Below are 23,600 nucleotides of genomic sequence, written 5' to 3' on the forward strand. Positions count from 1 at the left end.
AGCCGGGCTGGCGCGTAGCAAGGGTAGGCTTCACCCCCTCCTCCAGCAGTGTGCTCCAGCCCTTCTGTTGGGGTTGTAAAGAGCTGTAAAGAGGTCAGATGTGTCATGCTCTGTGGGTTACAGGGAAAGGTACTAATTAATGCTTGGATATGTATAAGATCTTGAATTTAGCAGAAGGCACACTTACAATAAAGCTAATCCCACTGCAAACAGACTCTAAAGAGAAGAAATAGGGTGTCTGTTGGTGAAGTCCTTGGTGGATATCCAGTTGGCCTTGTCCTCAAGCTACTTTAGCAGCACCATGCTATCCTTCGCACAAAGCAGAAGCTCTGCTCTTGCATGTGCTGGGAAGGGGGCAGCGCTGAGCATTCCTGCAGGATGCAGAGTGGCTTTCTAAGCAACTGGGAGGACTGGGGCAGCACAAAGGGCTGAGGGAAGCAAAGACAAATAGACAAATGACTCTGAAACTTGCCTGGCACCGCCCCACACACACACATCCAGCTGCAGTGCCCTGACAGCAGTAGCTCAGGGATGGAGCGGGGGGCATGCAGGGTCTGTCCCAACCCCAGCTGCCTCACCAGGATCTGGGACTTTCTGCAAATAGGGCTCTATTCCCCTTGCACTGGGCCCTTGCTTGCCTTGTTTTGTGTCCTCACTTGGCACAAACCCTTCACAGCCACTTTCCAAAACCTTCTGTAAAGATATTATTAGAAGCAAGTAGACTTGGAGCTCTTTAAAGGAGTGTGCAAGGCCAGGTTGGCCAAGCCTGAGTATCCTGTGGTGGCTGGCACTGGCCGGGGACCCCGGGCAAGTCTCAGTGCGAGGCGCAGTGGTGTGGGCACGCAGCCCTCTCGATGGAGCCGACATTGGCCCCATGTTCTGACCCCGGCTCAGCTCCGTGCTGCCCACAGCCCCTGGGCCAGCAGGCACACCTGTGTGCTCGGGCCCCCGGGCCAGCCCATCCCCAGCACTGCCAGCTGCTGCAGGCTGCATCCAAAAACTGTTTGCACCAGTGTCCTGTTGAGCAATGTTTCACAGCCATGAGTCTGGCTGCAGTGCACACGTGGTGACACATCCCCTTGAATACATTTCAAAGGGGAAGAAGGATTTGGGACTTTAAAAAAAAAAAAAAAAAGGCTTTCTGCCTGCAAAGTAAGATGATCTCAGTGAAATCTAGGCACCAAATGTATCTCTCCTGGAAATACCAGGTTACATTCTGGGTTCTGTTAGAGGCTTTTTGAAATGTAAGGTTTTTGAAATACAAGTTATGGGAGGTGTTTTTTACAACCAAGGCCAAGGAAATCACAAAGCAAGACAAAACTGATAGGAGATACAGTTACCTTCACAAAAGCAAATTTGACAAGGAAAGGAGGAAAGTTTGTGTCCTGGCACTTCTGATACAAACAGAAAATGGTTCGCAAATATTTACTATGCATCTCTAGCTCAAACACCCTGTTGACACCAATGAGTGTGAACCTGTGTATGTGCTTTACTGTTGAAAGATTCAGCCATCACATCTCAGACACCCATTTGAAGGGAAAGTTCCTCAGGAAAAGCAGCCAGGGCTGAAATAACAACATCAAGGAGGAGAAACTGGCAGCTCTCCATAAAGCTTGCTTCAGCTTACCACTTGTTCCAAGACGCCAGCCTGATGACTGATTGCGGGAATGCTGAGGACGCGTAGTCCAAATGGAGCTGCCACCAACTCCCTGGCCGAGAGACGGAAAAAATAACCGAGCTACCAGTCCGGCTTTGCTCTAATACGTATTTATGCTCAGCTTTGGGGATGGGAGTCAGCTAAATAATTGCAGACCTTGTTTATGCATTGTTCTGTCCATGTGACTGCCTGGATCCAGCCTTTTTATTGCTGAAAATAAAAGGAACCGCTCCGCTCTCGCTGCAGTGTTTGCCGCCAGCCAAGGTGCATGCCTGCCCGTGCAAGAGGCTGTGCTGCTGCTGCATGAGGGGAGGCCTCGGCAGGACTGGCTTTGGGGCAGCTTCCCTGGGGCAATGGAGCAGGTCTGCACTCCCCAGCAGCCCGCGCACTCGGAACAGACAGCGTGCATGTGGAAACATGTTCCTACTTGTCCCACAGACAATCCCAGCAGGAAGCAGGAAAAAGGAGGGAGCCTCCTCCAGAGTATCGCTTTCCACATCCCACACTTTTTCACCTCTGACCCAAAGATGGGTCAGCGCTGACACAACAGCAAGACAGAAAAGCCAGTTCAGTGTTACGCCAGAAATCCTCCCTTTGGCCTCCACTTCTGCATGCTTACAACTTGTAGAGGATCAGCTTTATGTTTGTGCATCACTTTAATGACAATTAAATAATTTCTTTAAAGAGTTTAAGCAGAATGCAAATCTTGAATAAACTTCTGCTGGCCACCTGAACAGAGTAAATCTCACTTTTAAGACACAATCCTTTATTTTCTTGCAAGCCTCACAGCCACAGCATTACAATATTACTCATACTCCTGCATAGGCTCAAGCTGCATAAAGTAGGATGCAGAGAGCATAGTCCAGAACTGCAAAGAAATCTGTTTTCTGATGCTCCTGCCAGCAGGGATTTTCTCCTGCGCCTGCCAACATGCAAGCGCTGTCACGTCATACTTCTGTATGTGCCATTCTCGCTCTTAGGATTACTAGCAGGGAGAGAAAAAAATGCTGAACAGTGCTGGAGAACTGGAAATCAAAGCTGCGGAGTTTCCAGCATGACATGCTACTCTAGAAACCTGAAATAGTTTTTGATAACTAGGAAATGGGGGCATATTTGGAAATATGAGAGTGAGCGATCATACAAGGATATAGTCTGAACTCCCATAGCTTACTATAAACCAAACAGCAGATTAATCCATAAATAGGCAGCAGCAGTGAGCAAAACGCAGTAGCCTGCCACAGAGGAATAACATTAAATCGATGATTTTGCTGTGGTTTTGTTTGCCTCTACAGATATGTTCTTCACCAAGCTGGGCAGATTGCATTTTACTGTCAGTAAAGTGTGTTGTAAGTTTAGCGGTTTGCCCTGTTCATGAATTGGATTTCTCTTCTTGCAACATCTTAGTAATTCAGAAGTATTTGGTAAAGGGTTCACATGACCAAGCCTTAGCCTTTCATTGGCTCAGAGATTATTTACATCAACTATTTACTATAGCATATAGTCGCCTCAAACATGTGGACTGTCTTTGTTCGATGATTACATGATTGCTAATTTTTAAAGAGGAGCACAGCCATAGAGAATAACACGGCACCTGTTCAAAGAATCATGGACGCAGGGAGAACACTGCAAGACACGTATCTGTCTGGCTGACATTTGAGAACTGCAGATATTTTTGTGAACTATGCCAAAACACTTATGGAAAAATAATATGTCTGTGAGTTTATTCACAAAAATATTTACAAATCACTTTCTCGCTGCTGAAAAAGTGAATAATCTGAGCTCGTTTATCACAAATTACCTATGGATAAGTGCAGAGAAGTACAATTGAGTCTAGTGTTGTAATGAGCCAAAGAAAAACTGTTGTAATGGACCAGTGTGGTTCAAGAAGGCAATGTGTGTTTTCCCACGGAGCAATTTTTTGAGTGCATTTTGGGAACACCCAGTCTATAGCACATAACATGAATGTCACTGTACTGTCTGGGACTGAGAGCACCATGAAAATTTAGGAAAAAAACCAGAAAAAATTAGAAGCATTTAGGGGTAAGGCGTTCTGCATTGTGCAAGAGGGGAAAGAAAAAGAAAGGTGGAGTTGAGGCGTTGCCAAATCTGTGTCTGCATTTGCAGGGGCTCTGCCAAGTAAAGCGGGTCCTGGAGCCAGCTGAGCATTGGCAGGAGCTGGCATCAGGGGACAATGGTGAGGCAGAGGGGAGGAAGCCCTGACCAAAACAGTGTTGAGTGAATATGGGTTTCATGTGAGGCCAAGATGTCTTTTAATCAGGCAGGATTGCTGAGGGCACAAACGGCTTTTAACGGCTTTCACACACGCAGTCCCACGCGCTGGCTGCAGCGGGAGGCGAGAGGAGTGCTCTGTGGACATCTGCAGACCAGGCACTGCAGCCTCCTCACCAGAAGCACTCTCCAGTCACCCAGCAGGTGAGCATGTGCCAGGAGCAGCATATCCTTCATGGGTACATGCCTGAAATAATTTTTAAAACAGCTACTTCTATCAGCAGGCTCACCTTAACATACTTGGGGACACTGAGGGCTGATTTGTGTTTCTCTGGACTTAAATCTGTCCATACAAGCCAGCTGGCAACTAAGATGTGAGAGGGTGAATTAACTCATGGCAGCCCCAGGTGATCCGTAAAGGAGGATGTGATCTAATGATGTTTTCCTCCTCCCTCCGCTCTAAGGGGCGACCGGACAGCTTAGTCTTTCTTCAAGATCAAGGCCTAGAAATAAGCATGGCCTGAGAGTACCTGCAGAATAGGAAGGAATCACGGGATAATTTAGGTTGGAAAAGATGTCTGGAAGCCATCTAGTCCACCCTCACACTCAAAACGGGGCTAACTAACTCCAAAGTGAGACCAGGACTGTTTTCTGTCAAGCTTTAAGTATCTCCAGGGATGGGGATGCCCAGCCTGCTCCAGTGTTTGACCCCCTCAGGGAAAAAATGTTTTCCTTTATATCTTTCCCTTGCTGAAATTTCCAATCGTTTGCCTATCATCCTTTTGCCGTGCAAGGCCTGGCGGAGCTTGGCTCCCATCTTTCCTACAGCCACCTATTAGGGAGTTGACGACAGCAATAGATCAAGCGCTCCAGCCCCCTCAACACCTGGACTCGCTCCAAGTCATTGGTATCTTTTTTGTGCCAGACACAGGACTCCAGCTGCAGCCTCACCAGTGCTGAGCAGAGAGAAAAAAGTCACGTCCAGGGCACATTTTGCTTGCTGGCTGGCATGCTCAACATGGTGGCCACCAGGACCCTCACCACCTCTTCTTCACAGGCGCTGCTTTGGCCAAGCAGCCCCCAGCCCGAACTCTTGCATGGGGTTATTCCATTCTAACTGACAGATGTTACGTTTATTGCCATCAGGGGTTTCCTGTTAACTCCAGCTTGCTGAGGGGACCCTGAGCGGCAGAGCTTCCCTCCTGGGTAAAGACCATTCCTCAGCAGTCCGTCGTCAGACTCAGTCAGGATGCTCTTGTGCCGGCATCCCGCATGTTGCCAAGACTGGGACAAATGGCAAAATCCTTGGATGGTGGAAATCAGACCAGCTACACTTATCCCATTGGCTTCATATGTCACTTCAATATGCAACAAATGTGGACCATCCCCTCCTTCGAAGGCAAAGGAGAGGGGAATTTTTGCATAATAAAGTTACTTTTCTCACTTACAAGAAATGCTTTATGGAGTCTTTTCCTAAACATGGCAGGGGGTTTCCCAAGTGAACATTTTTGGACCCATTTCTGGTAAGTTCACAATGCTTTCAACTTTCATTGTTAGTGGTTTTATTATTTATGCATTTTTTACTAGTAAAAAATTCCTAGAAATTATTTGTTGTCAGTTTTATAAATTGACTTCATACTCTCTGAGGATTTTCACTACACACAGAATTAAAATCTTCCTTTAAAATTCTCCCTAGTAAAATGCAAATTAATTGTTCACCGTTCTTCTTTCCTTCGAGGCACAGCAACTCAAGAGCAGAAGTGGTTTTCTGTTGGCTGATTTCCTTCAGTGTTGCACAGTTATTTTTAGCATCTCTGATTTTTTAGCAATTAGTTTCTCTATAGCTATGCCCACATGATTACAATTTATTTTTGCAAAGAAATTTTACAGTTATATTATAGATACTGTAGACCTGCAATTTTAGGGACAGGCATTCTGGATCTAACTTTGGCTTTCTTTCTAAGGTGAAGTGAACCCATAACCAAAATTAATTTCTATTTACAATCCCAATAGTGCTTTTTTCCCCACAAACTAGTTTAAAACCTTAAGATGTCATGCACCTCAGCATGTGAAAGACAGAACGTGAAGAAGGTCTTTTCCTCATTTCTCCTTCCTTAAGATGAAATATTGAATCAGGTCCATCCTTAAAATAGCTGCATACCCACCGCTCTCTTCTTTAAGGCAATTTTTTTTTTTTTTTTCCTCAAAGTGTAGTTACTGAAGGGTATCAGGTTCTGCAAGCATGCTTGTGCTCTGAAATGCTGTCTCCAGTTTAGCTGATGCAAAGCTTCAAACCCAGAGATAAAAAAATCACAATGAGCTCCAGATCTTGACCTGCAGGCAACATCGACTAAGCAGCCAGTTTTGTAAGAAAGGTTACTTGGACTTAAGCTTCAGCTTAGCCAAAAGAGAAAATGGCCAGTGGTTTTGGCCCACAGAATTCTGTTTCTGTGGTGACCCAGGGATTTGTCGGGAATGCTCAGAAAGCCAAAGTCAACCTGGGCACAGAAGTTGTCTTCACAGCATCCACGCTCTTTTGGCAAGCCAAGTACGAGTGCCATTCACTACAATTCTCTTCCAAGGCACTAGAGAAAGATATCATATCCAGTCTTTCATAGGGAAAAAAATAATACAGAAGTATCCTTAGGAAAACACAATGATGGAATTAAAATTATCTACAATTTACTAAGACTTGCCAGGACGTTGCCCCCTTGCCAGATCCTGTAAAACCTTTGGAGGACAAAGTCCTTTCTGTTGGAGTAAAATATCCCTCTGTACACAGCTAATAAGTAACACCGGGGCCAGATTCTGCTCAGGGGACAAATAATAATAATGAACTTTGCAAGCATTTCCAGCACGCCCCAATTTAGAGAGATCTAAACTAAGAAGCATCACCTCGCAGCCCAGGGGTTCAGCCCAGCTGTCAGGCTCCACCGGCCGCCCTTGGCATCCCTTGCAGCCTGTGCTCATCCTTGGCCCTCAGACCTCACACTGCGTGCAGCACACAGGGCAAGTCTACGCAAGACTTTTCTTTTGTGAAGAGTAAATAGTCCCTAAGTTTATAGATAGATAGCTTCCCAAACTCAGTGGTTGGTTGAGTCGTAGTGATTCTTGCAGGGATCACATCTGTTAAAGAGCTTGCAGGCTCTTTGAAGGAAGTTGTGAACTGCAATCACATACACAATGGCTATGTTTCAGTTTTATGTCTCTTCCCTGATTCATTTTTAATTTTGGCTGCATTACTGCCATGCCAGCAAACATGCCTTTGTCTTTTTCAGCCTGCATGACTGTGTGTGTGGGTGAGTGTGCATAGTTGGAGCGACAACCCACATGCCTACAAGATAGATACGCTTGTTGGCTAATCACCCTTGCTGAGGAGAGGGAGAGAGAGAGGACAGCGGCTGAGGTAACTGTGCAGGAATGCAGAGTACCCAGCACTGGTGCCATGCTGAGTTTCAGTCCCCCACGTATGCTCGAAAAACTGTAAGAGAGCACAGTGAAATCCTCATTAAGGTAGAAATGGTAGACTGTACGTCTTGGAAGAGCAGTATTCCTTTTCCTACAGAAAGGTCTGTGTGGGTCCAGCTGTAGAATCAGAAACCCACTTCCCTATTTCCTCTTTCACACATTGTGCAGAAAAATGAGCAGTTGCCAGTGAAGGTGAGGGGTTTTGTTCTGCTTTGTTTTTTGAAGTGGTCTGCACACAATGCTTCCATAAAGAAATCCAATTTTTCAACATTAAGACCTAGGTGTTGTCTCTACTTAAAAGTACATAGTACATAGCAAAAGAAACAGTTTCTAGGAAGAGTAGAAGCTAAGTAAAGCTGAAGACAACTAAACCATAAGGTAACATACTGTGAGATTTTTTATCCTACCCAATAAACAGGGACATTTCTTGGCTACACCATGCCCACACCTTGCAAAAGGATATCCAGCTAACCATAGGTACCAGGTGTTTCAGATCTTCAGTGACATGGACTGAACTGCCATGATGCTTATAAAGCAGTCTGGAGGTTGCAGTTCTCATTATCATACAAATAGCAGGGGAAGTCAAGGATGGGATAAATCCCTCAGGACTGTGAAGCATTTGTGCAGCCTTCCAAGGGGGGCAGTCATAAGATGCCAAATTTAGTTTTCATCTCATCCCATTGAATTGGACAGAGCTACCACCAAGGTTGTTTTGCCCAATGTTTACAGCTCCCTATTAAAGCTAAGCACAGCATCGCTCCTTTTTCGGCAGCAGCACACTCTCTGTGAATTACGTAAGGGTGGCAGTTTGCAAAACTGCTTTCAGTGGCTGCTATTTCTTTCTGAGTTTTCACTCTGTAACAATATCCTGTTATATAAATACATCCATAAACAGAAGCCCCCTGATTCCTTTAGCTTCTGCAAAATTTAATATTTCTGCAGTGTCATTACATGTTCCTGATAATGAGCAGTACCATATGCAGAGGGAAGGTTCTTATCTGTGCTGGATTTCTGTTCCTCTCAGGGGGATGCAAAAGTCAGTGGTTTTAATGTCCGGACCTGTCCTGCTTACGCCTGAAAAATAATGGTCATGAAATGAAGTCTCCCTGGAGAAATGGCAAGACTGTTTCTGTTTGGGAGAATTTGTGACAACAAGGTACTTGCAGAAAGGGCCAACTTAGAGTTAACTCTTGTGCAGTTACATCCACATCTCACTTCAAGACATATAGGCATGACTAATATGACTAGTGTTCATGTACACGTAAAGTGATAGGGCCAAAAATAATCTTGCCTCTGTTGTATGATTTGGGTGGGAGGAAAAATCCCTTCAGGTTTACTCAGCTTCATTTGATGTAATGTTGTCGGCTGTTGGCTCCTCAGCTTGGGACTCCTGAATACTCAGGGCTCCCTGCTTACTTACCAACACCTGGGCTGTATAAAATAACACTGTCTTAGCCAAACACCTAAAGATGAAAGCATTTCTTGGGAACTAATAGAGATGGCACTTTGTTGCAGGTAACCCTTAATTTTGGTTTCAGACAATGGCTGCCTTCCCCCGTCTTTGCTTGGGTCCACATGTTCAGTTCAGTATTCAGGAAACAAGTTGCAGCCTTTGCCTTTAAAGTCTCCCCTGACCTCTGTTGTATCATTTATCAGAGGTCCAAATGCTTGTCTGGATACAACCGTATTGGGACTGTTCACTAGGCACAGTGGGCTGAGAGCCAGCCTGGTTGGCCACCTTGCCGAAGTGACTTTCAGGTATTGTAAAACTTGCATCTCTGGGGCTCTTCAGCCCATATAAGCTAGAACAAGCCTCCAGCCGATGAAATAAAGCACCTGGGACTGGCATATCACTGTGTTGGATGTAAGGGAGAGCATGGGGAGAACAGTCTCACAGGAAGGGAAGGAAATGCTGCCCCCTCAAGAACCAACATCTCTTATTTTTGTTCAATTTTCAAATTGCAAGGAATTTATACCTCTTCTCTGAATGCGCCCACATCCTGGTCATAGTATACAGTTTTTCACAGAGACCTCTTCCTGTCCAATCATACCATAAGGTTTAGTGGTGGACTTGGTGGTGTTAGGGTAACAGTTGGACTCAATGATTGTAAGGGTCTTTTCCAACCTAAACGATTCCATGATTTCCATGATTCTATACATAACCTCTTTCTGACCCACATGCAGAACTTCGCTTTCAGTGTCTGTGACGAGTTGCTGGTTATAATTTCTACTTTCATGGAATATGTTCCTCAAAATAAAGTTAATTTGTCTCTTTTCCTGTATTTTAAGACACAGCAAAGTGTTCTTGCATTAATCAGATACCGCTGAACCTTATTACTCATCTTTGGCAGTAATGAGGCTTTTATGTTTGCCTTTTTTGACTTCAGTGGCAATAGTAGGCATTAAATAATTATCAAAGTACAACTATCAAATGCATACGCTGAACTGCAATCATTTTTCCTTAGTACACAGTATAGTCCTCTCTGAGTTCTAAAATATGGCTGTAATAAAAGGCCTTCCTTCCAGACAAAATTAACAGTGATGCTTGCGCTTCCCTCATGGAACAGGCATACTCATAGGCGTGATCACTGGACCCTTGCAGTGATACCTCTGCCTTCAAAAGCAAACAGAGTATGTGGCTTCCCCTTCCACTTTTCTAATGAGGAGAGGATCTATGGAATCAGACTGCAGGGAGCTGAACAACCGCCTTCTCAGACATCTTCACATACTTCACCTCTAAATTTCTATTTCTGTACTTCTGGGGGTACAGTCCTTCTTCAGGGATCTTTTTGTTAGGCTTTTGACCTGCCTGTGCTTTTGCCGTATACCTACTGCCAGTACCTGAATTTCAAGCATTTAGCCTCTAAGCACTGTATATTGAAAATATATATTGGTGCCACAGCGCTAGGCACAGAAAGTCCCAGGACTGCAGGTTTCTTAAAAGCATCAGATAGAGGAAGGATCGCTATGTGCTTGCCCTTTTCTGGTACTCTTCTCTAGACATCTGCTCTTGGCTACTGAAAGAAAAAAGATATTAAGACTGGATTGACCTTTGTCCTGAACCTCTATGATTACGCATTTTGCTGAACTTTGTCTAAAAATCAAGCTACGTTGCTCGCTGTTTGCATATGTGTATACTGAAAGACATATTTTTGAATGATCTGAATGACATATTTTTGAATGATAATGTATTGCTACAACATTATCTGCTAGGAAGAAAGCAGTGATAACATCTAAATGAAACCACAAAGTCAGTAGTGACAAAGATGTGTTACACTATCTAATCCATCCTGCCAATGCATGGTATACCCTATGATTTTTTTGTGATTTTTTTCAAATTTACTTTTAAAAATTGTTGTAAAGCAGCACAGCAGAGTCCAGCATTGGTACATGTAACTGGTATCTTAGAAAAAGAAGAAACATAAAAGACCTTTTAAAAAATAAAAATATACTCCAAGCAACTGTAAGTAACTGGAAGGACAATTAATCTTCCAGGAATAGGTCACATTTCAGAAATAACATTATCTTTTTTCTCCTTTTTTTAGTGTTTGGGGTTTTTGGGGTTTGTTGTTTGTTGGTTTTTTGGGTTTGGGTTTTGTTTTTTTCTTTTTTTTTTTTTTTTAAATAACAGCTTAGGCCCTAATAACAGCATCAATGAAGGGCTTCAGATAATGAAATCCTATGTTCTTCAACATTACTTGTGTTTTCTAAATGTGTGGAGCCCATCTCTGGTACTTGGAAGCAGAAAGTTGGTAAGGAGACACTCTGAAAAAACGTGAAGGGCTGGCATTAGCACACTTTTAACAGGGATGCTTATTACAGGCAATTAGGCTACATAATTGCCCTAGGAGAGGAAATTATCTGCTGCTAAGAAACAAAGAAACCTCAGTTTCTAGTAGCAGCCCCTACCAGCTGATGTGCTATTGCACTGAAAGGCTTTATATAAGTGTATTTGGTAATCTGAACTGTGGGCTACATTCAGTTTTCATTTCAGTAAACAATATGCCCATGGCAGATTAGAATATTACTGTGAAAGCTGAATCAGGTGGCTGCTTTCTTCTGCACTTACCACAAAAAGAAATTTTTACGTCCAGCTTGTGGAAAGAACTGCAGCTTCTTAAGTTTTCCTCTAGTCTTCTGGTTTCCCCTGTGCCTTCAGACAGTGGTGGGGATCCTGTCCGTGTTATGCTCTCAGCAGGTAAGCGGTTGTCTCAGTGTAGATAAATCAGCTGGGTGATGGGGAGCTCTGTGAGGCTGGAGCAGGAGAGCAGGTGGCCTGGGTGGCGTGGCCACCTTGGGATCCCCGAGGCTGAAACACACCTGCAGCCACTGCACGCTGGACATCTCCAAGAGCGACAGCCAGTGACATATTTGCTACCTTGTCCTGCTTTTACTTCAACGCCTGTCAAAGAGGCACTGCCCTTTTCCCTGCAGAAACCTAAAGATGGTAACCAAACCATCTTTAGACAGATGGTCCAAAGACATAGACGGGCCCCCAGAAAGCCTGGAGCACCCCACTCCTGCAGGAGGAAGCTGCACAGATACATCTGCAGCTGTGGGCTCTGCAGAGGCAGCAATACAGGATGTGGGCCTAAGGGGCAGAAATGCAGGTTTGGGAGGTGGGGAACCAGTTCTTGCAAAATGGCCTTAACCAGCCAAGGCTTGACCGGTAACGTCAGCACTTCTGGGAGCAGAGCGTGCTCCAGCATCTTCTGCACAGGGTCCTCCTGGATCTGGCCTGCATGGGTTTATTATCATAATTAACACTGCAATTTGCTTTAAACAACACACCACAGTAAGTTATTAGTAATGCAGGTGAAGGTAAGGCGAGGCCAGTCAAATGTTTACTTCGTAAACAAAGCATCATATTAGCCGTCAGTTCCATGCGGACGATCACCTGTAACTTACGTGATGCAGCAGGGCTGTTACAACGTCCACAAGCTCTGGAGCCTGGTTTCCTCTGGATGTGTATCTTAACAGCTGATCGTGCATGCTGACACTGTTTCTACAGCTGAAGCATTTAGAAATCCTTTCTCCAAACAGGATTTTCTGGAGTCTGTAATAAGTTATGAGCATACATGGCAGGCTTGGCATCAGTCAGGGCACCGAGTTACTCTGATCTATCTGGTCACCAATTTTTTACAAATCTTGTAGCGCTTAGTTATTTTCAAGAGCTCCAGTCCTGTGGCCAGCTGGTTCAACAATTCAGTGTGGAGCTCTGTATGAGGGGTTCAGTGCTGCAACTGTAGGTATAGGACACCTCGTCCTGCCACCAGACTTCAGTGACCATTTCCACACCTGATGCCTTCCACTCAGCCCTATGTCTCAGTTTCTGCTTCCTCAAAAGACAGTTTCTACTGCTTCCACACTCAGACTAGGTAAAGCACTACTGAGCTTCTCTGGCAAACCAGGTGCAGAGCAGCATGTATTTATTATTGGTTATATATGGAATAATTAGGATGTTAAAACTATATTATACTATTGCTTTAAAAAGCACCACGCTGCACGGCCTTTAACTGCTTTGCAAGACAAGCTCTTGCACAACTCACTCCCTTCTTGCTTGAATAAAGTCAGTGCTACCTCATCAGCTCCTGCACCTCAGATGCCAAGTCATGAGCCCTTGATACCAGTGAATTGACAATTATTGAGAAGTGTAGCACGAGACAAGTCTTTCTTTGAAAACACAGCCCAGAACCCATGGGAGAAGTAGGGGTAGAGGAGATACAAGAGTTCAGAAACCCTTCACATAGTTTTCTGAGTGTTTTCCACTAAGTGACCTGCCCCCTGGGAAGTGTGTAAAACAGCTAGACCTTCATAGCACAATATCAAGTTTGTTTGTTGCTTTGTTTTTTCTATTAAAAAAAGGCCAGCTTGCAGAAAGTGGCAAGCCAGGAATTCCATTCTGCAGCAGTGTTCCAGTGGTAATTTATCTTCTGACAAAAGATGGAGCAGAGCACAGAGAGACAAAATACAATCCCATTTATATAGTGTCATTCTGCATCTCCTTCCTGTGTATATATGCAGTGATGCTTAAGGGTGAGACGCTCTTTTGTATATACACCATGAAGATACGTGTACTCTGTTTAGGTAAATGCATTGTGTCTTTTCTGGAAATATGTCTGAATTATTTTATGACTACAACTATCATGATTCATTGCTAGCATTATTTATCTGTTCATTGAATTTAGCCACTCAGCTCCTATAGTGCTTCTCAGGACTTATCTCTAAATTAGGAAATTTTTTACATATTGCACATATCTTCAAGTGAAGAAAACCTTGTAAAATCCAAAAAGTACCTTAACATAGGGATAAAAACATGACATCCTTCCCAATTAAACAAAAATTTCACGTCTTACAGGCCATGCAGAATGACTATGCATCCGAAAGCTGTTTTACATATTATAAAAACAAACAAACAGCACTTTTAAAAATTTACTTCAATCAAGAAACCAGATTCTGGATTGGAAAATGACTCTTTCCAGAACGCAACACAGTCTACCTTTGCTTTAAATTAGACTTGCTAGCTAGGTGGTTAAGGAGACCTGGAACAACTTTTGTCATCACATTTAATAGGCAGAGAGCATGCTTCTATTACCCATGGCCCCGAAGGACAACCAAGCACCTGTGTTTTTAAACTTGTGCGATTCAGTCTGACTCGGCGAGGCAGTGACGGATGCAAGGCTGAGCTTGGCATCAGTGGGGCTGAGCAGTTCCCACCCCAGACAGGACAGGCTGTGCACAGCCCATCTGTTGTTCCTCTGCAGCTCTCCAGGAGGGGTAGCATCCCAGTAACACAGTCATTTAGTACAAACCATGCAGTGCTTGTTATTGCTTACTTCTTCTGCATTTTACTTGAAGGACTTCATAGCGCTACGAAAACAGAGCAGTATGTAAGACAGACAACATCTGTGTTAGTGAAGGATACAACTGATACTTTGGAAAAAGTGAAGCACTTTACCATCCTTCTATTTTTAACTGCATCCAACTAGCTTGCACTTCATTGCTCATTTTCCATAAACGTGCCTTCAACAGCATGAAACCACCTATAATGACAGTATGCATTTTTTTGATGCATTAACACTTACATGCAGAAAACCAGCCTACAACAGTTTGTTTTTAACATAGGCAAATTTAAAGCACAGAAAAGTTGTACAACAGCAATAGACATTGGCACTGGTGTAAGATTTCAGAGTCTCCCATTCAGTAGCTATCATCTCCTACGATGCAAGAAGATGCATCACCTTGCGCTTATCTACATTAAAAAAGTGTTTTGTGACACTGGAACAATTTAGTCCAGTGATTCAGATCTCAATGTAATATTTTCTCTTGGGGTACAGTCCTATTCATCCTTACATCATCTGGAAATCATCTGCAAGTACTGCGTACCATTGTATGAAGAAGGTCCGGCTGCATAATGAGTGGCAACTGAAGATGACAAGTTCCACACTGGGGACAGCCCCTGCTTTGGCCAGCACAGGACTACACGGTGCCCTGGCTGCCCTACAGGCTGGCATGGCAATGGGGCAGGATCACCATGCATGGCCCATGGAGCCACCTGCTCCTCAGGCACAAAGGCACTGGGCCAGGCAAAGCTGTCCCGACGCTGCCAGTTGAGCAGTGCTGGTCTATTACCAAAAAAAAAAAAAAAAAATCTTTGGCAACCACTTCCAGAAATAGTCCCATTCATCGTTCTTGCCTCAGAAACAATTAAGTTCAGCAAGCTGCTGCCAAAGCAGATTTTTAACCCTGTTAATTCAAGAGCATGCAATTGTTTAAAACAAATTGATATGTGCATTACACTAAAATCTCTTCTTTTTTGAAAAGTAGGGCAATGTATTTATCTTGCTTTATTGCCAAGACTTGCCTATTTATTCTTAATCAGCAAATAATTGTGCTGTATGTACGTCAAGTGTGGTCCCATGAACTGAATGCCCAACAGCAGCTGGAAAACATTAGCAGGTCCCTTGGAGTATGTCTTCTGGCTTGGTTTCTTCCAAGAGAAATCCTGTTTGCATGTTCCAACTCTGTTCTGCCATGTGAACCAAAGCAGGTTAGCAGGCGAAGATGCACAGATTCATTTCAGCCACTTAACTGTGCCCTACGCTACACGCTCTTAAGCAGAAGAGTAAAAGCCTGAAGGCTGGTATGTAAGTTTATGGCTATACAGCTAAATAAGCTGATTGGTTGGAGAGTTTTGACTCTGGGCTCCCAGCTGAGCATATAGGTATCTCAATGTATCTGGTAGGTATCTAATTCAGGTGCCTTGTTTCTGGAAGCCACATTTGAAACTTTGGGTCTTAGTTACTTGTTTAGGGATTTAAACAGAAATTACTAAGTGCCATTGCTTCCTACTGGTTTCAGTAGGATGTGAAAGCCAGGCTGCAATAGCTGAGGAGCCCCAAAACAGGGAGTAGGAAGCAAACCTTAGATTCACCGCTCTGAAAATTCTTAACTTCATGGTGTGGTGGGACAGTAAAAATTGCTTCCGATATTGAAATTAATCTTGGGTATTCTTTGTTAAATTTTATCACTATTTCTGCAATGGATTCTAGCACACGGGACTTTCTACACAGAGTTACAACAGCTCTTCTTGAAAAAAGGGTGGGTTTTTTCTCATCAGTTGTAGCACGCAGGAAATATTAAATCAGTCAGTAAACCTCTTGTTATATCTCTATAGCTATCTCTCCAACACAGAACCAAAAAAAAAATAGTTGCACAAACTACTTTTGAATCAGCAGTGTGCACTCATACTAACTTTTCAAAGTCATGATTTCAAACTAAAGTCAGCTCTACAGAGAGGATTAGACACACAGAATAAAATAATTTTATGTTCTTTCCATGCATAAAAATCAGAAAATAAGTATGGCAAAATAATCATATGCCATTGCAGTGGGAGATTGGAGGCGATTTTATAGCCACTACAACTGTCATGTCTAGGATCCGATTATACTTTTAAAGATGCCGATACATTAATATTAATACTTCACATACACTCTAATATTCTGAATGCTGTGTTATAAGGATATCTTACTGCAGGACAATGAAGAATAATAGGAGTATTCACTCATTCAGTATGAAATAATTATACATGAAGTATTAAGTCAGCTTTTCCAATATCCTATCATTGCATGTTCAGACTTTACAAAGTGAGCAAATCATACCTGCCATGATGAAATGGATAAGGAATGAGTAGGAATGAGACACAGGTTTCATAAAAATCTGTAGAAAGAATGGTTCTGGTAAGGCGTATGTACTGCCTGTACAGCTCCATCCCTCTGCCAGTCTCGGTTTCTGCCACTGCTGCTCTACAATGAATGAGGTCCTGTGGATGCATAGTCATGAGCACAGCTGTCCACAATGTGTGTCCCCACAAGGAATACAATATTCACACGTCCTTCTCCACACATCTCTCTTGCTCACGCATGTGATGTTTGCTTGCACTAGTAATGTACTGCCTGTATACTTGCCAAGGTTTAACCTGGACGCACGCTGCTCTCTCCTCCTGATGGCAGGGGATCTGAGAGCTGGAGTTCATAGATTTGTTGACAGAGCCCAGGTTTTCCCTTATGTGCCAGACAGTGGTGCTATGGCATGTTTCTGCCACTAGCATTTTTGCAAAGATTGTCTCCTTGCAGAACATACGTTAATTCCAACAGCCTCCACTTACAACTAAAACTCCACCAGTTTACAGAACTCTAAGGCTTCAGAGAGGGCACGTCAGTGCTCCTTCCCTGAGCATCCAGCACTATAAATGCTGCTTGAGCAGATCGTCTAGCGTGCGCACAGATTTTATACAAACATTGTTCTGTGCAGCAGTTTGCCTGCCTCTTTCTAATATACTTTCTATTATCTTCCTTTTTGTATTTCCTACTCAACAGCAAAGAGAAAGCATTATTTACAACTGTGTCCTGTGTGCCAGTATGCATGTACACATCCTGACAAGACGATAAGGCAGTTGACTCAATGTAGCATATACTAAAAGAATCAGGCATCTGAAGAGAAGATCACCATCTATAACCACAAAAGAGCAAAAAGTAAAGTGATGCACAGAAGTGTAACAGGAAAAAAAAAAACAGCATTAAGAGAAGGAAACAGCATACAAGGGGAAATTCCTGCCAGTCAGTACCATTAGATGGTGAAATAGATACCCAGGCACAGAAACGTAAACCCAAAAAATTTTAAATGAAACTTTATACATCACTTCATTTAAAAAATGTACTTAAACATATAGACAGCACAACACAAATGTCTATGATTATAATATTTAAATATGCAGTTTTGATCACCTAGTGGCACACAAGCGAAGGGTGTGATGGAAAACAGACCTTCAGAACCAGAACCAGAAGGACTACCACTCTGTGACTCCCCCTCTGTGTCCTACACCTCCTGCTGTGTCACCAGGCTGGCTCATGTTCTGGAGAACCACCTTTATGATTAACCTCAATCTCCTTCCCAGAGCCCCTGACGTAACTCGCCGTGGCACAAAGCAAGCCAGCCCGTGAAGGCCGCGCAGCACAGCAGGGATGTAGGCACTGCAGCAGAGGTCCCAGCACTCCTTGCCTCCTGCAAACCCGTAGTGCCCCTGTCCTGGGCACTCCTGTTTCCTGGGATGGAGAGGTACGCAGGGCACGCTGCTCACAGACGCAAGAGGTTGGTGTCCCCTCCATCCAGCTCCCCCAGATACCTGACAAAACACCCTGGGCATCTGGTGAGCCAGCCAACACCTCCCGACCAGCTGTCCCCATCACAGCCAGTAACACCCAAGTCCACTGTCTATCTTTAACAACTGTCTAGTTGCTCCTTGCACAGTTATATATCTGAGCATGTAAAGATGAAGCCTACTTGTATCAGTAGATACCAGCCGCTGAATTTTTGCTACATTAAGTAGTGTTGATCACTACAGATATTTGCAGCAGCACATAACTTGCAAGTTACAGCTGCCTTTAGTTGCAACGCCGTATTAATAACATTTGCAGGCTAACTCAGATTAATACTATTCATGCTACAGTGTATTTGCATTGAGCCAGAAGGGATTTCAGGAGAATTGTATGGGTCACTAAAATAAGGAACGGTGTACCTCTCATGAGGCACAGCTTACAGCTTCACAAGACTACCGGGGAGGTGAAGGTCAGCCTCCCGTCTTCTAAGGGACTAGAGGCAACATCCTAACAAGGGTATTTGTGTATTGCCTCATTAATTTCACTATTATTTGCTGCACAGCCATTCCTCACATAAGAGCTGGAAAGTTAAACTTCCTACCAGGTGCAACTATCTATACCTACTGTCTCAGCCAACAAATGATTGGTTGTACTTCTCTGCTATGATTTAATTGCATATGTAATTGTATACGTGCTTGAGAATTTCCTTCGATCTTCTCAGGCTTTTGTTTAAACCAGTCAAGGCTGTAAAGTACTGCTTACACTTTACATAAAAGTTGATTTCAGGACAGTTCACTTTAATCTGTTCTTGGCTCTGAGTACTGATTAGGCCCCAAGCAAAGAACAGAAATATGCTTCTCAGCTGTAAAACCATTGAAGAAACCTGCATTTGCTAAGGGAAAAATATAAAAATGTGTAATAAAGCTTCCAGACTTGATATTTTCTATGTATCAAGGCAATTGCCTTAAAGGCAGTTTCTGTTACCACAGCTGCCAAAGCTGTTTATTCTCTTAGGTCCTCAGCGTGACTTTTCTCATAGTCCTAGAGCTGACACCAGTTGAGTGCAGGTTAAGTAGAAAAACAGGCTGCACAGCAACTCCTGTATCTTAAGTGCAAGAAGGCATACTCGCAGAGGTTTGAGGCCCCTATAGTTTTTGCTTCAGCCTAAACTCTGGTGATGTTGCCATCCTACAAACCCTCATAACACAGTGCTACATACCTTCTGTAGAAGGGAGCATATTCCAGGAATGCTGGAGCTGCATTTGAACTTCCCCTATCAGGAACAACGAAACCGAGAGCAAGCAGCTTCCCAGAAACTGCAACTTCACAAGACACCCGATGTAGAAATCACCACTTTTCAGCAAGTGCTACTGTCAATCAGTGCAAGCCAGCCTAGAGGAAATGTAATTCTGATAACTGAGTATTTTTAGTGTCTGTAGAGGAAGCAAGTAGTTTAGCTTTCTTGCTCTGTGCAGGAGGAATCATTTCTATGCCATTTTAATGTCAAGTGCTGGAGCATACATATAGATCATGCACAGAAATAGGGAGGGGGGGATATTTTCCCTTTCAACATAGAGTCAAATCAGCCCACCCATATTAACTTTCCATGACAGGACCTTTAAAAAAAGGCCACACCATCCTTAAATTGTTTTGGACTTAATTTGGAGATGTCGTGCAATTACATTTTGCAAAATTGGCTTCTGGAGTGACAGCTTCTATTGTTACAGCATATGGCAATCAGAGCAGCTTGTGGCAGATGTGATGTTTATTCACTATTAGCTAGTTTCAGATTTAACGATGTCTTTCTAATCAAAGCAAATGTGAGATGTATTTGACATCTACAGAGTTTTGTCGCCCTCCCCCTCCCAATTGCATTTAAGCTGCTTCTGTCAAGTGGGAACACTGCAGCTCTGAATGAGTCTAAGTTATATTTAAGAACTAATGATGTAATTTACTAGAGGTCTCTATTCCAAAAATCTATGTTTCTAACAAGTATTGTGTTCCTTCAGTAGACTACAAAGACCACCTATTACAATAAGTGAGCTCATTAAGCATGCAGGTCCTCAGTCTTGCAAGCTGTTGCGATAAGCAGCTGTTGCAAGAGGGTGAAAGGTTGAATTATCAACTTGGACAGCACAGCTCTTCACTCAGCTGGCCCAGAGAGAAAGTGAGCAATAACTCCATTACTGTGGAATATACCTTTGACTACAGCACACAAGCAAAACATCAGTGGCATTTCGGTGACATGCTTCCCCACCCAGTAAGCAAGACACTCCCAGATATTAATTGTCAAAAGATTTATTATGAAAGCTTCAATAGCAGCAAATAGTTTAATAAAAATTATTGCATTATTAAACCAGTTCTGCAGAGTGACCCAAGAGGACTGTTGAGGTCTGTCTGCTTTGGAGTCTCTGTATTTGTCTTAGTAACCAGTCCCTAGTAGTCCATCAAATATTGAAACTTTCTTCTCTGTTTTAGACAGCATCAACAGTTCCTAATTTCCTTGAGTTACTCTGTCCAGTCCTCCCAGAAAGTTTTGGCCCACTTCCCCCAAACTTCCTCTCTGCCTTCTGAAACAGCTCCGCTTGACCAGGAAACTTGCAATACTTCTTTCAGTTCCATGGTATGTCAGCCTCTCCACGGTTGCAGCCTACTGAGGCTCACTGGTGAGGCGAGCTGTTCTTTCTCCTCAGTAAGAACGCACTGCATGCCAGTCTGAGTGACTTTAATCCAGTCTCTTGACCAGGCTAATCCATGGAATCAGCAGCTTGTTGCACACTTCGGTGAACCCACGCCACGTTGAGAATGTAACAAAAGTTTCAGCCTCCCCAAAGTACCGGTCACCATCACTCAGGCAGGGTGATGGTTGGCACCCAGTCATTGACATTTCGGCTCTCTTCACAAAATGAGTTCAGTGTTTCAAGAGCTGGGTCCTTCCAGCCATCTTCACTTGGGTTCTGCCAGAAAGAAAAAAGTTGCACACCATGAGTGCTGCCTGCCAGCTGAAGTAATCACAATATTTACAGAAGCATTGGCTTAGGAAACAAGGCATTTTCAGGTGGTTTCTGTCCTGACACAAACCAGGAAGCAGAACTGTTACCCTTGTGGGCAGCAGCAATCCACAGTTACAAGAACCGTAGCCTACTACTACTACTCAGCTGACTTGTTGTACAGTGTGTGCCAAGCCTCCTTTCTTTGCCCAGAAGAGGATCTGACTACCAACACGAGATGGGGCCACCCTAAAAGCCTCTAATTGTCCCACGCAGAAACTGGTAGCATAAGCACAGTCCCAGAGGACAGCACACAGAGCACCGCTCACCCACAGGACACTCACCGTGATGACAATGCAGTGGAGGTCCCGTGGCTCCCCAGACTCCTCGTTGGGCCCCACGATGGCAGCCAGCTTGGCAACATCAGTCACCCGCACAATGTCAATGTCATTCTCGCAACAGAAGGCCTGGATCAGGGTGAAGTGGATCTGCAGAGCAATATCCCCCTCGTCCTCCTCGTCCGTGGCCAGCACGCAGAAAGCTACGTTGTCGGGATCGCTGCAAGAGGGGAGCGGTGCATTGAGCCTCGCAGTCGGCGCCGGCCGGCCCCGAAGCCCCTGCGCCCCGCCGGGCGGTCCCCGGCCCCCGCCCGCCGTACTTACACATTCATCAGCTTGGCCGACTCGTAGACGCCGGCGGTGAGGCAGCCGCGGCGCTGCGCCGACACCAGCAGCTTGTGGAGGGCCTTGCCGGCGCCGTGCATCCTGCGGGCCGGGAGGGAACAGAGTCAGCGCGGCGCCGCAACCGTCCCCAACGGCCACCCTGCTTCCCTCGTCCCCCACCACAGGCCCAGCCCGCCCGCACCAGCCGCCGCTCGGACCTACCAGTTCTGACCCGCAGGCATAGGCTCCTGTCCGTGGCTCTCCTCCAGAGTCATAGCAGCGTGTCCCCACAGCGCGGCTGCCAGCGGCGGCTCCCGAAGCTGCTCACCACGCACTCCCCGAGCGCTCTGAGGCAGCAGCCCGCATGCCGCCATATTTATAGCCCACGCGGCTGACGGCGCCGGCAGCTGGCAGCGCCTCCTGGGTTCCCATTGGCCGGCGGGGGAGAAAGGGGGGGCATTATTATGCTAATCGGCGCGCGCCGGCGAGGAAAGGAGGGGGAGCAGAAGGAACGGGCGGCTCGTGCCTGGAGGCCACGTGGGGAGGGAGGGGGGGTGGGGGCGGGGCGCAGGCACACGCCGCTCCGCTCCGCCCCGCCCCGCCCCGCCGGAGGCTGCCCTGCCGGTGGCGGGCTGCGCTCGCTCTGCCTGCGCGCTGCCTGCGCGCTGCCTGCTCGCCAAGCGCGAGCTGGGCTCTGGTCAGCTGCTGTCGCTCCCCGTCCCGGTAGGTTTAGCCAGTGGAAAGGACCGGGGCGATTTCTGTCTGCGGCTCGGAACTGTAAATGCAAATGGTGCAGCAAAACTAGTAGAAAAAAGGTTTTATCGATATGATTTCAGTAAACGGAGATGCCAAGTCCCGCTCCCGGGAAGCCACTCGGGGTGGGGAGCAGCTCTGTGGAGGAGACTGTGGGACCATGGTGGGCAGCGAGCTGGGCATGGCCAGAAGCGGCCCTGGCTGCAACGAAGACCCACCATGTCGTGGGCTGCATGCACAGGAGCATGGCCAGTCGGTCGAGGGAAGTGATAATCCCCCTCTGCTCAGGACTCGTGAGATAACAGCTATGTAGTTTGTCCGGTTTTGGCACGGTTTGGCACGGTTGTTTCCCGGTAGAGGAAACACATCAGTAAACTGGAGCAGGTTCAGATGGGGGCACCGGGGGCACCGAGGTGTCCAGGGCTGCAGCACTGTCCTGCCCTGCAGGCTGGGGGACCAGGGCTGGCTCAGCCTGGAGAAGGCACAGTTCGGGGGGGCCAAACAGCAGCCCCCTAAAACCTGTGGGGCTGTCATCGAGAAGACAGGGCCAGGGTCTACACAGCAATGCTGCGTGGGGCGACGAGAGACAACGGGCATAGGTTGAATGGAGAGCCTCAGCCAGGACGTAAGGAAAAACCTTTTACCCCCGAGGACAGTCAGGCAGCAGAGCAGGCTGCCCAGGGGAGCTGTGCAGGCTCCGTCCTTGCAGGGCTGCAAACCCCTGTGGGGCAAAGCCCTGAGAGACCCGGTCTGAGCTCCCCAGGGACCCTGCTGCAAGCAGGAGAGCTCCTGAGGTCCCTTCTGGGCTCTATTGTCCTATGATCCTACCATTTTAAGGTTTTTTTTTTCCAGAAAATAGGGATTTTTTTTCAGTTGAGCTTTATTAAAAGTAGATCTAATTTGGACAGTAACGTGAGTTTGAGAGTATCCTTTAAAATTAATTCAGTGCGAAATGCGTCTGATTGCTGAACTCACATCTGAACCTGTTTGTCAGCAAACCAAGCAATAGTAAAACAAATTTTCCCACTGTGGATGAGTATGGTCTGAATATTAAAGGATCAATCACTTCCCAAGTCCTTTCAATCTCTGACATCTCAACTTAGGCTGCTAGTTAGTATTTGTCCAGCGAGTAAACGCTTCAGACCAGCACCAAGTCATTTCATAGAGGGTGTGGAGAGCCACC

The 23,600-nt window shown here is 45.3% G+C and overlaps 1 protein-coding gene and 1 long non-coding RNA gene across 3 annotated transcripts in view; both read right to left on the minus strand.

Annotated features, from left to right (window-relative positions):
- Nucleotides 1–16,675, minus strand: part of LOC142599591 (uncharacterized) — a 35,263-nt gene extending 18,588 nt beyond the window's left edge. Inside the window, exons 1-3 of one of the 2 annotated variants that reach the window (XR_012833167.1) lie at nt 16,516–16,675; nt 15,259–15,383; nt 10,949–14,397 (exon numbers count right to left, since the gene is read on the minus strand). This is a non-coding gene — a long non-coding RNA (uncharacterized LOC142599591). Of the gene's footprint in view, nt 1–10,948; nt 14,398–15,258; nt 15,384–16,515 lie in introns of those variants that run through there. The other variant, XR_012833168.1, reaches the window with a different exon arrangement.
- Nucleotides 16,676–20,294: 3,619 nt separating this feature from the next.
- On the minus strand, nt 20,295–22,053 carry GADD45G (growth arrest and DNA damage inducible gamma). Its single transcript, XM_075740402.1, has 4 exons — nt 21,887–22,053; nt 21,665–21,766; nt 21,347–21,560; nt 20,295–20,969 (listed from the first exon to the last, which is right to left on the minus strand). Exons 1-4 carry the CDS (start codon nt 22,036–22,038, stop codon nt 20,859–20,861), a joined length of 579 nt encoding a protein of 192 aa, XP_075596517.1. The 5' UTR covers nt 22,039–22,053; the 3' UTR covers nt 20,295–20,858.
- Nucleotides 22,054–23,600: the final 1,547 nt, after the last annotated feature.

Source organism: Balearica regulorum, chromosome Z (assembly GCF_011004875.1).
Source record: "Balearica regulorum gibbericeps isolate bBalReg1 chromosome Z, bBalReg1.pri, whole genome shotgun sequence".
Taxonomy (NCBI): domain Eukaryota; kingdom Metazoa; phylum Chordata; class Aves; order Gruiformes; family Gruidae; genus Balearica; species Balearica regulorum.